This window comes from Melanaphis sacchari, unplaced genomic scaffold (genome assembly GCF_002803265.2).
Source record: "Melanaphis sacchari strain LSU unplaced genomic scaffold, SCAv2.0 Contig74_pilon_pilon, whole genome shotgun sequence".
NCBI lineage: Eukaryota > Metazoa > Arthropoda > Insecta > Hemiptera > Aphididae > Melanaphis > Melanaphis sacchari.
The window spans coordinates 779,720-795,445 of NW_020271531.1; the positions used below are offsets into that span (position 1 = coordinate 779,720).

Sequence of the window (15,726 nt, forward strand, 5' to 3'; positions counted from 1 at the left end):
TTTATTAAAAGTCATGTACCTATATAACATTTTTGAAACTTACATATAAAAAAAGAAGAGTTTTTATGAACTTTTAACTAAAAAATAGTTTGCAATTTTTTGCGATTTTGACAAAGTTTGTAAAAATTCTAATACATAATGATTTATATCAAATATATAAAAAAAAAATTGTGTTAATATATTTTTCAAATTTTTATATAAATATAGAAATAACTTTTGTGAAGTCTTGTATTAAATTTTCAAGAACTTTAATTCAATAAATAATTTTTGATCGACATTTAATGAAAAAAAAACTAAAAAAAAATAATAAAATAAATGAAAAAAAATTTTCATATATAAAAATAAACTCGAAAAGAGTTAAACAATTTTAAAATTATGTAGTGTAATGATAATAAGAATACAAACATTTGGTGAATATTTCAAGAATCCAGAAATATCCGTTATCATGTTACCTAAAAAATCAAAAAAAATCGATTTTGTCAAAAATTGAATTTGCGTAAAAATTCCTGTTTTTCTTTAATTTTTTAATGGTTCATCCTAATTATAAAAATTAATAGGTACTAGGAATTTTTAATTTTGACCTTTTTAAAGCACAAACTAAATTTAATTTTATATTCAAAACCACCCCTAACACATTATAGTAAAATCAATACATTCATTGCTCTGCTCAGAATATAAAAGCTAATAATTATTATTAGTTGCATTTTAAAAGCTAGTGCAATAAAAATATATTTTATAGTTTTTAAGTATAAAATAAGATAATTAATTACTACATAATATTATTGAATTTAATTGTATCTTCAATTGTGTACTGGTTTCTAATTTTAAAAATATTGTTATAATTAGTTGCTTGTGTTTAGAAAAAGAAGTATGTATTTCACAGCACTTTCCAACATGGACATTTTTTTAAATTTAAGTGGGGAAATCCTCTTAAAAGTAAGTTTTCTGTGTAAAACAAAAATTATAATGTTTCTTAAACACTAAAATAAACTTAAACATTTTTAAACTATACACTCCTAAACCTTTAAACTTTAAAAATCTCCCTGTTAAAAATTGCTATAACGTATAAACTTATATTATAGTTTTTTAGAATAACTATAATTTTGTAATACATGGAAAAAATTGCTTTGAGCGGAGTATTCTAGCTTAAACTTAAAAAATTGCCCTGTTTAAAAATATTGCGAATATACAAATTCATTGCGAAGTTCGATAATTTTGAAGTATGATATTTTTAAATAACAAAAACTAAATGTCTATCAATAAAAGCAAGGATTTATTTTATTTAAACATTTTATTCTTGTTATTTAAGTGATTTTTTGTATAAAATTTTAGAATTAGGTCGAAATTATTAATTTTTATTATTAATTTATACAATACGTATTTACATTCATAAACAATTTTATAACTACACAAATATTATAGTTTATAGAAAGTACTATAATATCGTTAAAATCCTTAAAACCAATAATTAAATATAATGAATGGTAAGTTATTTGTCTAATATAATATATAAATATTAAATATTTCCATCAAATTACATTTTTGTCAGTTTCTTGATGCGGTGTAATAATAATTATTATTATTGTAGGTACTGTATAGTTACTAAAATATTATATTTTAATAGCTTATGTGGAAAGCACTAAAATTTCCCTTTGTAAACAGACTGTGGTCTATTTTCACAGCTGAGTACCTACATAATATTATATAAAGCAGGTTCATTATAACTAACAATTCAAACGAGTATTCCTATTATTAAAATACGCTTCAGGAATTTGGGATAGTCGGATTATATTTTTTCCATAGGAAATACACGAGCTCGATAAAGTAAGTTACTATTTTGAATATTCAATTTTCTGTCTGAGAAAAATTCTTGAAAACAAATTCACAACTACTTTTTATTTTACTAGTCAAAATGCGTTTTTGTACATTTTTTGCTTAAAAACACACCACTCTCGCTGCGAAAAAATCTGGTGTTTGAAAAAACTATTTTAGTGAAATAAAGAAGCAAATAAAAACTATTTTCATTTAGCTTTTTTTTAGTTTCATAAATTAGTTTCAATTAAAAATTCATTTTCAATAGTTATATGTGATTTATTTTCTGTAATACATTAAATAATTGACCTATACAACACGTGAGACTGCATGCAGTTACTAACCAAAAATACACGTTGACATTACAAATTATGAATTTAAATGATCCATATTTTAGTGAAAAGTATTTTAAGTTGTTGATTTTTAATGCGAAAAATGCATAAGTATTCATATTTGGCGTATTGAAGTAGATAAGTGAATAAAAAAAAGTTTTTTGTAATCATATATTATTACTATTCAAATGATATTGATAGAGCCTACAGTCCAGCTCGAGTAAACGGGCGTAACACGATTACGCACTTTTTACCTTTTTACTTGCAAAAAACACAACACGATTGAACAAAAAAATCAATTAAATTTTTTACTTTTGAATTAAATGATTATAATTAGAAAAAACTTAAGTTAAAATCTGAACTATGTGTTTGGTAACACGATTGCGCACTTTTTACCTTTTTACTTGCAAAAAACACAACACGATTGAACAAAAAAATCAATTAAATTTTTTACTTTTGAATTAAATGATTATAATTAGAAAAAACTTCAGTAAAAATCTGAACTATGTATTTGGTCGAAACAATTTTTTACACTTGGATTTTTACTCTCGAAAGATGTAGAAGATACTTTTGCTTATTTAATTTAAAATAATCCTACTGATAATTTTGAATTTACTAATTCTATACTGAAAAATTATATATCATCTGATGCCATTTTTCCTCCAATTTTATGGGCAACTAAACCTTCAACAAAGGCAAGAACTTAAAGGTAATTAGGTAAAAAGTGCGCAATTGTGTTGTTTTTTTTTCAGGTAAAAAGGTAAAAAGTGCGCAATCGAATTCTAACCTCGTGTTGCACACCTTAAAACACCTATTTCGTGCTTTTTTCATTTTTTATGTAATTATGTGGATTTCCTGGATTTCCATCATAGTCGTTTTTCATTTAAAGTACATCTATAGTAACTAGCAATGTAACGTTTCGGGTAGGGCAATCAGTGTTAATTGAACAATCTTTACTTACACAAAAGGAAGGCTTTCAAAACTTAAATAAATGCGGAGCATAACACACAGTTAGGGTTACTAATACCCAAAAATTTCCTTAAAAATCCTAAATTTAAAGCATATAATTACATGGATTTAATTCTCGAGTAAAATTAATGAAAAATAGCCATTATAATTCATTATTGGAAGATCAGAAAAGTTAATTTAATTTAAAAACCTATCTTAATAAAATAATATGACCTGTTTTAAGACGTTTATTTATTTTCATATGGATCAAAAAAAAATAAAAAATTTTTTTATTTAATTTCTACAATGAAGGATAAAATTACATACGTATTCAAATATAATATCTTCAAAAGTTTTCAGATTTTTTCGTCCATGAAGGATACATTGTTCGTTTAAGTGTTTAAAAAAATAAGCGATAGCGTTTATTTATATGTTATGTGATTTTTTTAATAATAATAAATTCTCCTCTTTAAATATTTTCATACAACTTCGGTAATAGCCACTACCCACTTATTTATTGTTTTTATTATGCTTATTGTTGCAATATACAGATAGTACACAAATTCTGTCTACACGATTTAACACAAATAATAACAGTTTTGAATAACAAAATAATATTTTTGTTTTTCTTTGTAACATTAAGAATCCATATAAATAATTCGAGGTCAAAGCTTTCCGTGAAAGGTATTTTTTCAAATCAAATAGATTAAAAAATTCATACAAACACTCTATGTCCATCTCTTACGTGCACATAACACGTGCACTAACTAGTTCTTAAATTGTTTCGATCGTTTTAAATTCTGATTGCAGTATTCGTAAAACATACTTTTTCTACTAGTAGAAACGAGCCAAATTAATATACACACATTTACATAAAAAATGAGTCCATTTGGTACTTTAAAGAGATAATTTTTTATGCTCAGTAAATTTTCTAAATATTGAACACTTTTAAACAGATTTGAAGATGTGAATTTTTACAAAACCATGAATGAATTCAATGATATTATAATAGTTTAAAATATATCTTAAATAATATTATACTTTTACATCCAGATGAACGAAATAAGTTGTGGACTTTACATCTACTAAATAGATATGCTTAATTAATAATATATTTGTTTTTTTTTTTTTTTTAAATATTTTCAAAAAACATTTTAAGTATCTAAAAAATGCTCACATAATTTAAAAAAATATATGTTGTAGATTGTGATAAAAAAAATTTTTTAATTAATGAAAAGATATACTATTATAATCTAAAAAATGATAAAAATAGAACCTCGATAAGTAAAAATTGTAAAAATTGATTAAAAAGTTTTTGAACATTACATTCAATATTGTTTCGTTAGCATTGATATTTGGTGAAAATTTTGTTTTTACATCACCGAATATAAAAAAAAAAACTTCAAATATAAAACTGCACATTATGGTATAATTTTATAATTAAATTAAGTATTACACAAACGTATAAATTATATGTTGATACAACTTATATGTTACTTATGGAATAAATATTTTAATAATAAATATAAATAACCTTATAAGATTGTGGATAATACGTAAAAATAATTTGAACATTAATAGTTCTAAAATTCAAAGCTTAAAACTCCAATCAAGTGAAAATTATTTCAAATTACCTAACTAAATTAATGAGTGTAATTGATGTAAATCTGATAACTGCTTATGTTTATGTTTTCCATGACAGCCATAAACCTATTTATTTTTTATTGGTAGATGCTAATAGCCATTACTCATGAATTAATAAGTTATAAATGATCCATATGATATCTGTTTAAACTTTTAATATTATTTGGTAAAAACAACATATGTTAATTATTATTTATTTTATTCATCGAAGCGATAACAGTAGAGCAAAATGCAAAATATATTCTTGTATATAGTTTATTTTATTTTTTGTTTAAAAAATTATACTTATTTACCCTAAACTCCATGCAATTTATAGTCTTAAATCAAAATAAAAGATTGTTGAACATTTAAATTTATTGAATAATAAAAGTTAATCATTAAAACATCTAAACATTTTGAATAGTTTAGAACTGTTTAATATATTTCCCTCTCTCTTATCCTTTTTAATGACAGAATACTAACATTATTTTCTTCTAATAAAATAAACAAATATTCGTAAAGACTAAAGTTATCATGAATTTTTATTGAACCAAACTTACTTCTGAGTACCTACTGGGTTTTCTAAGTTTCTATACACGTTTTATTGAGCAAAAAATAAATAAATTGAATTAATACCATATACATAAAATTATAATACGTTTTATAATAGTGAATAATGTGATTTAAAGATATTTCTTGTTTGATTGGTTTAATTATTTCTTATTTTTAAAATGTATATTATAATAAGCATTTAATTCAAGATTAAATTATGCACAATATTACTTTTTACAAATTTACGTGTAAAAATGGAAGATACCACTCTTATATATTTAACAAACGATTATTTAGTGAACGATTTGAATGCATCTCTTCAGTAGTCTAGTTAACTATAATAAGTATGTTAACTTATAAGTCAATATACAGGAAATTATATAAATAAGTTCGTGGGATTTATTAAAATGTCTTAAAGTCCTATATCATTTAAAATGCTAGTATTAACGCTTAATACAAGGTGAAAAGTTTTAGTCTACACTGTAATTTATTTTTAAATTACAATAAAAAACCAAAATCACTATGTTGATATCATATTTTTCGTATAATAATTAATTTCTCGTTTTTATTTTATTTTTATTTCTAATTATTTTAATATTATACTAAGTACTATTTCCAAATGGGAATCTAAACCCAATTTATTAACAGAAACTACTTTTAAGGTTGAAAAATTGAAAAATTTTTACTACTTTTAAAGATGATGTAAACAATACTATAAAATACATATAGGTACAGTACACTCAGAATCTAAGATTCAAATTAAAAATACTTGATTTAAACCCCTAAGTACTTAGATGTTAAACAGATTAATGTCTTAATTTGAATTTTAGAATTTAAATAAAATATTTGTTGGCACTAACAATTTAATTAAAAATGGATATAATGAAAAAAAAACATTAATTATCTACTTCAAATGAACCAAAATTCTTTCATTTCATAATTCTTCACTAACGGTAAATGCACAACTAAAAACTGTATGAGCGTTGTCGACCTCCTTCTGAGCTTTATAATACATACATACATTGCATAAATGTTTTTGGACTATGGTTAAACGATTTTTCGTCAGTGGTAGCTGAGAACCCCCTGGTGTAGTTTTTTTTCATTGTCATCCTGTTATGTTTTAATTACTAGACACGAAAATTCCTATTTAAGCCTACGGAAAAATTTAAAAAACATACCTAAATCACTAAGAGTAAAAAACCATTGTCAGTTGCTTTTTTAAATATTAGTTGAAAAATTCTATAACATAGGTACTTACTACAAATAACTACTATTTTACTATAAAACTCAATGTTTTATTTAATATATATTTTTTTTTTTTTATTAATGTATATTCTTTATTTTTATAAAAAAAAAATATAAAAAAAACAATTTTATGCTCACTATGATTAGGTTAGGTTGGGTTAACTTCATAATTACTCCATTTAACCTTTCCATGGTAAACTTTTTTTTTCTTAATTGTTGTGGCGATAAAAATACTAAGAAATGTTATTTAAATAGTCATTTACCTATGAAATGCATGAATTTATTATAGGAATATGATTAAATAAAATTGACATTGCATTTTTATGAGCTTTAATTATTTTTTGTAAGTTAAATAAAAAAAAATATTTCATAATACACTTTTAGATTTTTAAATATTTATTGAAAATACATTCGAATATCATTAAATGTTTTCCCAACTTCCTGTAGTCTGTACCTTCTTGGTTTTTGTAAAACAGTTTTTATGTGCTTCAAGTTTTAAAAGTAGGTACATCATTATTGCGTTATCTTTTTTTGTACATGATATTTCTCCACTAATAGTTTTTTCGTAAATACAACCTTTAAAAAACTGTCAAATTGGTGTCTGGTGTGATTACAGCGTGTCACGTATATTATTTATTATTTATTTATTTTAATTTATACATTTATGAATATTATCACCTGGTAAGAATAACTCATCCTTGTAAGCTTTATCTATGCTAACTTCATGGATTTTATGATTATTTTACTTAATATTTATGAACATTAGCTTTCCAATTTATCGTACATAATATTTATTTTACAACTTTTTCAAACTAAAAAAATAATAAAAATAGAAATCGACATCTAATAAATTGGCAGAGGTCTAAATTATATGAATAAACATATTTTTATTAGGTTTTTAAGAATCCTATTCTTGGTTTTACACTTGGCTCAGTGTCAAACGTATCCACGAGGTCTATAAGTTCTCATTATTTTATTATGATCGTGTTCATAAAGTATAATATATTCTATACCATAAGGAATATGTATGGTATGAGTGATGGAACAAACATATTACAAATTAATTTGCTGTAGGAAATAGGAATCAGTCAAGTATAAACTTATTACAAATACTTGTTATGCTTGTTTTTATTATTTATTTGAAATATATTACAATATTATGTTAAATACAAATAATGAGAAACATTTATAATGAAAATACTCAATAAAATGAAATACTTAAAGAGAAGACCATTCAGTAATATAATCACGAAATTACTACCTGGTTCATTAAACTTTTTATTATAATAACAGTCGGTGGCCAATTTAATTTCAATCGATAGGAAATACTTTGTGGTAATGTAAAAAAAAATGACATGTTGTTATTTACAGAGTTTATGGGGTATTTTAGTTTTGAGTGGAATCTTTTATAATGATTTTTTCGATTTCGTTAATTATGGGATATTTTTAATTTCTGTAGAGAGTAGTATTTGTCAAGTACGAGATATCTGTAGTATACGAGTAGGCTTTTAAGTCTTAAAGCAATTGAATGAACATTAAAACACTAAATAATTGATATAATTATTGATTAAATATTTGTATTTGGAAAAACATTATACAATATACATAATAAATTAATAAATCTCACTATAATTACACGTGTAAATTAATTTGTAAAATAAATTTGAATTTAATAAAAATGTATTTGGATTTATAATATATGTCCATTAAGCGTTCTTTAAAAAAAATATATTTTTACTTTTTTAGAAAATATACCTATTCTTCTCTAAATTTTTGTTTTATCATAAAATATTACTACCTTATTTTAATTGACTAACTTTAAATAATGATAATGACTACTATAACTCGAACCAAAAAAAATTGAATATATCAAAGATCAAATTATAACATAATAACTTATATTTTCTTATTTCTTACGTAGATAGAGTATAATATAATTTAATGTATTTTATTTTAGCTAATATGATGTTAGAAGAGTTTAAAACATCACCAAAAAATTATTACGTCTAAAGTCTTCTGTAAATAGTATAATTTGGATTTTTATTTATAGACACGAAACACGAAAATTGATCATGTAATTCAATAACCTATAAATAATATTGAATACAAAAAAAATTGAGGAACTAAAAATATTGGTCAGTAACTTAATGATTTTTATAGATACTTTATGCAAAATATGTGATTAAAGTCGATGAAAATAAATTTATATCTGTAAATTAAATAGAAAATAAAAATGCCCACTACATAGTATCACACAATTTTTTATGAAGTTCAATTACTAAGCATACTGATGCTTACTAAAACAAATATATAATTCAATAATTTAACAATATTTTATACCTATCTATGAGAATAAATTTAATTCTCTGTTCGCTTTTGCGAAACTAATTATATTTACATACTGTATAGATTGATCCAATAATATAGGATTGGATTCTTCAAAAGTTTAAATCGCTAATTAAAAGTAGATAAATATTTAAACCTGTATAAATACAATACAAAAATAATTTATTTTGTTCTAGAAATCTTTTCTATATGTACATTGCACAGTTAGTCAATTTGATTATATTTATACATTTTTATTTTATTTTTGATATTTACACGTTGATGAAAAATCTATCCATTTATAGAATCTAATGTGATTAAAAATGCAAATCAAATAATTGAATTGGAAAATAAATAATCATAAATCCATTTAATATAGTATTGAAAGTGATAAATTGCAGATATCATGGTTTAGTTTATTTAAAAATAAAAAGGAAATAATAAACAATATTTGTCATGCTTTTCTCGGGTTTAAAGCGTTTTTTTGTACAAAAATCATAATTTCATGAGCTTAAAAATTATTATTTATGTTACTATAAATATAAAATAAATCAAAATAAATAAATAATAATAGCTTTTGTTAAAATATTGCAATAATTATTATTACCATTCGATATGATTTGTACAAACAACCTGGAGATTTTATTATTGTCATGTACATTTTTCAATTTTTTTTTCTTAAAAATAGTGAACAAAATAAATGTTTAAAAATGTGATTCATTATTTTTGAATTAATTGATTCATAAATATGAACGCATAGTACTTTGGAACAACTTTTGGTAGAAGTACTGAATCCCATTCACATTTTTTTACGTGTCAATGTCACTAATTAATTTAATTCCACTATCCTACAGCGTTATACAAAAATAATACTTAAATGCTTGACGTTGGAAAAATTGCTTGTCTTATGCGATTCGGTTACAAAATTTCTCTACCTGTAGAAATCCTTTCAAATGGTTATGTTTCGTATATTATATAAATCACTATTCGTCATCAAGCTTCTTGAGACTTGACAAATAACATTAAGTAAATAAAATATAATTACATACATATAATAATAAAATACATAATTTTATATAAAAAATATATTATTTAAGTGTCTGGACTCCTTATTTTTAGTTTAAAATTCCTATACAAAATATTTTTCCGAGTATTTTATTGCATGTAAATTGAATTTGATACAAATAATTAATTGTTTATAAACTTATGTATACCTATATTTGTGCCTCACCAATGAGCTATTTATTTTAATCTCTTGTTTATGGATTAACGTTATGTACCATAAATTGCAAAAATTACTCGGTGAATTTTCTCGTTACATTTTAATTTTTTTGGGAATAACTTAATTAAGAAAGGGATCAAATACTAAAATGTATAGCCATTTTAAAAACCATACCTAATGCCTTCGGACATTACGTCAAAATTAATTTTTAAATGGATGATTTGCATACTATTACAGTTTATTGATGTGTTGAATACAATAAAACATGTGTAGGTAACTATATCTAACGGTACGGGGCTCATCGCAAATAATCCAAATTTCCAATAAACGTGTAGTACCTATCTACTCGACTGACCGTTTACAATAGAGTAAATGTGAAACGGAACATCCGTCCAATAGTTAATACCAATATAATAATCGTTGTCCTTTGGGACACTCTTAAATACGATATTGGATAGATATATAATAAACAGCTAATAATATACATGTATAATTATATAGTAGGTAATATATATTATATATTATACATTTTATATGCATTTTATGTTATTAATACTTATGATGACGTAATTTATGTTTATTTTAAATTTCATTTTAAACAATAACTACAGTTGTCTGCATTACGTAATCCGATTATATTTTTCTTACTATTTAGGTCGAAACAACGATAAAAGTATGCAAATTACGATTTGTATACATATTTGTATAAATGTATAGAGAATAATAATTAGACAACGGATAGTATAAATGTGTTATAAAATAAATAATAAGAAAAATACGGGTTTAATTTGAACTAATGGTGTTTACTAGTTAATATTTCAATCACCTATAGTGAAAAAAGTTGTTTTTCTTATTTAAATTTAAAAACATTTTATGCTTTAGAGTTGAGAGTTTTTACTTTTAAATCTGTACGTTTTCCTTTGTGGTTGATACTATTTTTTTTTCTTAACATGACAACTTTTGATAAAATACTGTTTCTCTTTACTTCTGATGATAATTTTCGATTTCCTGTAAAGTTATGTGTTTAGTATTTTAATAATCACGTCCAATACACGAGAGTAACATTACTGGAAACTTTTGTTTTAGAAGTTCAGTATACTTTAGAAATATTTATTATCATATACTAACTTAAAATACGACAATGCATGTTAAGAATTGTAAGGTCAAATTCATGACACAAATTATTGTACATAACTAGGAAATGTAGACTTTTGAAATATAAAAAAATAGAAACAGCAGAGATTAAATTTTTCTTTTTGATAGTGTAGCTTAAATTTTTTAATTATGGAACTTAAAAATTTCTTAAACTATTTATTAAACAATCTATAAACCTATTATTATTAATATATCCTATGTTTTTAACATATATATTAAACCATGTAAATTTTTATTGAAATCGGACTGCATTAATTACGTAGTAATTCCTTAAGTAATAATTTGCTCATTTATTTTTCATTTGTATAGTATAACTAATATTATTCTTTTAATTTTAATAAATATTATTAACATAAAATTTTTTTCATTGAGATAGAAATTAAATTTTATAAAAATGTTTAATATTTAATGCATAAGAAATCCATGTTGACTTATATAAAAAATTGATGAGAATGTATCATTTATTGTAGAATGAATGGTAACAAAAACATAAAATTTAAAATTGTATTTATAAAATAATTTCTAAATATATATATACGTGTGTGTGTGTGTGTGTGTGTGTGTGTGTGTGTATAAATCTTAAAACAATTTACTCAAAAGTCATAGTTGGAGTTTCTTATAAATAACACTCAATAAATTAAAATGAATATCTCGCAATAAAATTATTGACTTGAATACTTCTCGCCTTTCAAATTATATAGTAATGATAATATTGCAATTATATACTAATTTAATATAATATTAAATGACAATAATGTATAGAGAAGGTAGTGTTAATATATTATACTTTGATGATATGATGTTTTGAAATTACTAACAAATATTATTAATTAAATATGTGTCCTGCTACAATACGAGTATATAATTTTATAATTTTATTATTGGCAATAAATAATTAATAACCTTTAAACTTAAATGATTTTTCGATAAACAGATTAAAATCAACTACCTTCATTTAGACAATTTATTTACTTGAAAAACTGATTTAATGATTGAAGTAATTTTAAGTTTCCAAAATATTTTACTGTTAAATTTTAATATTGGTTTAAGTTTTTTATGATAATAACTTCAAAATCAACAACTATTATAATCTATTAATAAAACAACCTTTTATAAAATAATATTATTGTGTAGACTTTTAAATTTAAATTTTATCTTTGAAAATTCTTAAATTAATAATTACATAAAATATCTCAGCATTACGCGTTCAACAGTTTACTTCTGAATGCAAAGGGAAAGTAAATCGATTAAGTTTTTAAGACATAATAATTCATCAGGTAAATAAATTTTAAAATATTTTAACATTGTAAACACTATATATAAATAAGATTACTTAACGATTTTATGCTCGTATACTTACTGTTAAAATAGCACTAAACCGTTTATGGTTTATGCCTTACTGTCTCTCATGTTCTCAATATTCCTAGTATTTAAGACTAAAATGACTATAATATTATTTACATCAAAAAATGTTTAGTGATGGTCGTTAGAATAAAATTGTCGACAATATTTATCAAAATATTCATTAAATTATTATTTTTGTATAATTTTTTCAGCCATTGTTATGTAATGACTTAAATATATTTAATAAAACCTTCGAGTACAATTTCAGAAGAAAAAAAAGATCTCAATTCTAGCTTTTTTGGAAATTTTTAATAACAAAGAAAAAGTATGAATAACCAAACGATTCGATGTAGTCAGCTGATATTAAAATTTATTTTATAAAATGATTATGAAAAAGCCGTTTACACGAATATCGTGTATTTTCATACCAAATAAATTTCAAATAATTATTATTCTATACAATATTATATTAAGGTTAATAGTGCAAATAATATTCATGTTATGGTATACTCATATTTCATACGAAGTATTGCCGGTTCGTAAACTTGACTATTCGAGAAATGATGCACACCTAATATGTATTAATATATGTGTTTTTTTCAGAAACAGTGAAATACCATCACGTTTGAACGAAATACAATCCACAGTTAGCGACTCTGATGACGAGGAGATTGACGGGTACAAAGAGTCAAAGACACAAAAATATTTAATATCAATGATCATTTCATATGCTGTGTGTTTGTGTCCACTAATGATTTTAAGGTAATTTAAAGTTGTGAAACATCGAATATGGGCTTTTTTAAGGGTTAATGGAGACGTTAATATACACCTGAAAAATCAACTGAAATAAAATAGATTTTTGATTGAACTATGCGATAGAATAATAACTTATAAAAAATAATTGATTGAATTTTTTAAATCTTGTAGGTTCAAACGTATAATTTGAATTCCTATGTATAAATAGTATATTATTATTTCTCAGTAAATTTAATTTAATTTTATCGACACATATTTTCCATTCAAATTCTGAAGTCACTTGAAATAAATAATTCATAGAAGTATCCCTACGAGAATTGTTTGGAAACAATAGTATTAAGAGTTTTAAACTTTAATATGTGTATAACTTTCCATGAGTTCAATAACTAAATAATAAAAGGGTTTCATTAATATCTACTACAATAATACCATCGGCGAAAGATGCGTGAATCTCCAAAGGCATTATCCACATTCACGTCGAAATTATAGGCAAAAATATTACGGATAATCGCCTTGCTTATATCACTTGAAAATATATGATTCCTAGGTTACTATTTTTATTTCATAAGCACAACTTTCTATACATATATATGATGTCTAAAGTTCATATATTTACGAAGTAAAAAAAAACCACAAAAGTTGTAGATAAGATGTTAAAATATTTTAACTGGAATAATTAAAGATTAACGTTTCAACACATGGTTGAAATAAACTTGACAGTATAGCGGGATTTGGTGCTTTTTATACTCCCGCTAACTTCACGGACCTGGTTTCTTATAAGTTGCTCTTACAGAATTCTAAAAATTTAAACAACTCATATGAGTAATTTTTTTTTAAGAAATTTAAAATTAAATTTTTTTTTTATATAATTAAGAGTTTTATATTTCTTTTTATTGCATTAATTATAATTCTTAGAAAAATGTATCTTTTATATAAATTGTAAGTGTAATGATTTTTTATTAGCAATAATACATATCAATGTACTGTATATACTAATTTTGTTTTAAGAAAATTAATATGAAATCACTAATAAAGTCACACAAATATTTATTTTGAACAGTAGTATTTTTTTTTATAAAAATATATTTGTGTAATCTGTTTAACATTTTAAAATAATTACAACATTTTTCTGCGGTTTTTGTGTATGTGTGTGTACTGTAAAATATTTTTATAATAGATATGCGTCAATTATTTAATATCAAAACTTTAAAAAGTTTTGATATTTAACTACAGAGAAAACAACAAATATACCAACTCAGTGCTATAAGAATATTATTACAAATAAAAAGAAAATATTACTTTAAAATTGAAGACTTTAATTTGTGATTGCAATAAATGCTAGTTGATTTATATAATAGAATTTCATTCGTTACTAAAAAAATAATTTACACTCGAGAGCATCGAACTAATTTATTTTCTTTTTTTATTTACTTATAATTGCCAATCTTTTTGTTATACATAATATTATTTGTTATTGTACAAATCTAATAAAATAAATTAATACAAATTTGAATGAAATATAAGTAGTTTTATAAAGTATTAAAATCGCTTGCAAATAGTTCTTTAATAATTTATCGTAACTAAAGAAAAAAAGAGTAAACGTTGTCAATGCTTTATAGAAGCTTTTGAGTTTGCTGTTACTAAGTAGTTTACTATTACATTAGGTATGTATTAAATTTAAAAATGGTATAATTAATTCATACTTCATAACAAAAAATTTTTCTATTAATATTTTGTTAGCCAATTTTATAGTGTATATAAAATAATGAATAATAGCAGAATGTTTCAAGTTTTTATGATTAATATTTGTTTAAATCAAATGAAAATAACAATTACTGTTTGATAAATAATCAATTTTTTCCGTTTCAACTTTGTCTATTTGAACGATTATTAAATAAAAATATGGTTAAGAATTTTTAATATTTATTAGCTGTTATAAGAAAAACTTATAAGGGAATTTTGTTACCAAGAAACAAAAATGATATTAATATAAAATATAAGTCGAAAAAAAAAATGCTAAGTAGATAATTTCAAACGTCTATAAATAGTTCTATAATAACATAAATATTTTGAAAATATAATCATGTAGGTATAGAAAATGTAAAAAATCTTTTATGAAAAAACTAAATCCTCGAGGTTATTCGTTTATGAGTTATAACAAAAAATACAATATACGTTTTTGCCAAACACTGACGTTACATAAATATTAATAACTCCTCTACTCAAAGTACCAAATAGATATAATGTTATTTTACTAAAAGCTGCTCTAAAAGTGAAGTATTTTTTTGGTAAAAAACGTGATGACAAAAAATAATCTCAAAAAACTCAAATTATTGTACAAACAATATATTCGTCACTCCGTTCTGAATCTAAAACGATGCACATATAATAAATATACAATAGATTACAATA

The 15,726-nt window shown here is 22.7% G+C and overlaps 1 protein-coding gene across 1 annotated transcript in view; it reads left to right on the forward strand.

The window, feature by feature from the left end:
• Positions 1-15,726, forward strand: part of LOC112601084 (prolactin-releasing peptide receptor) — a 97,814-nt gene that overhangs the window by 80,135 nt on the left and 1,953 nt on the right. The window contains exon 6 of the mRNA XM_025348511.1: positions 13,162-13,320. Within this exon, the coding sequence (XP_025204296.1) occupies positions 13,162-13,320 (159 nt within the window). The remainder of the gene's footprint in view (positions 1-13,161; positions 13,321-15,726) is intronic.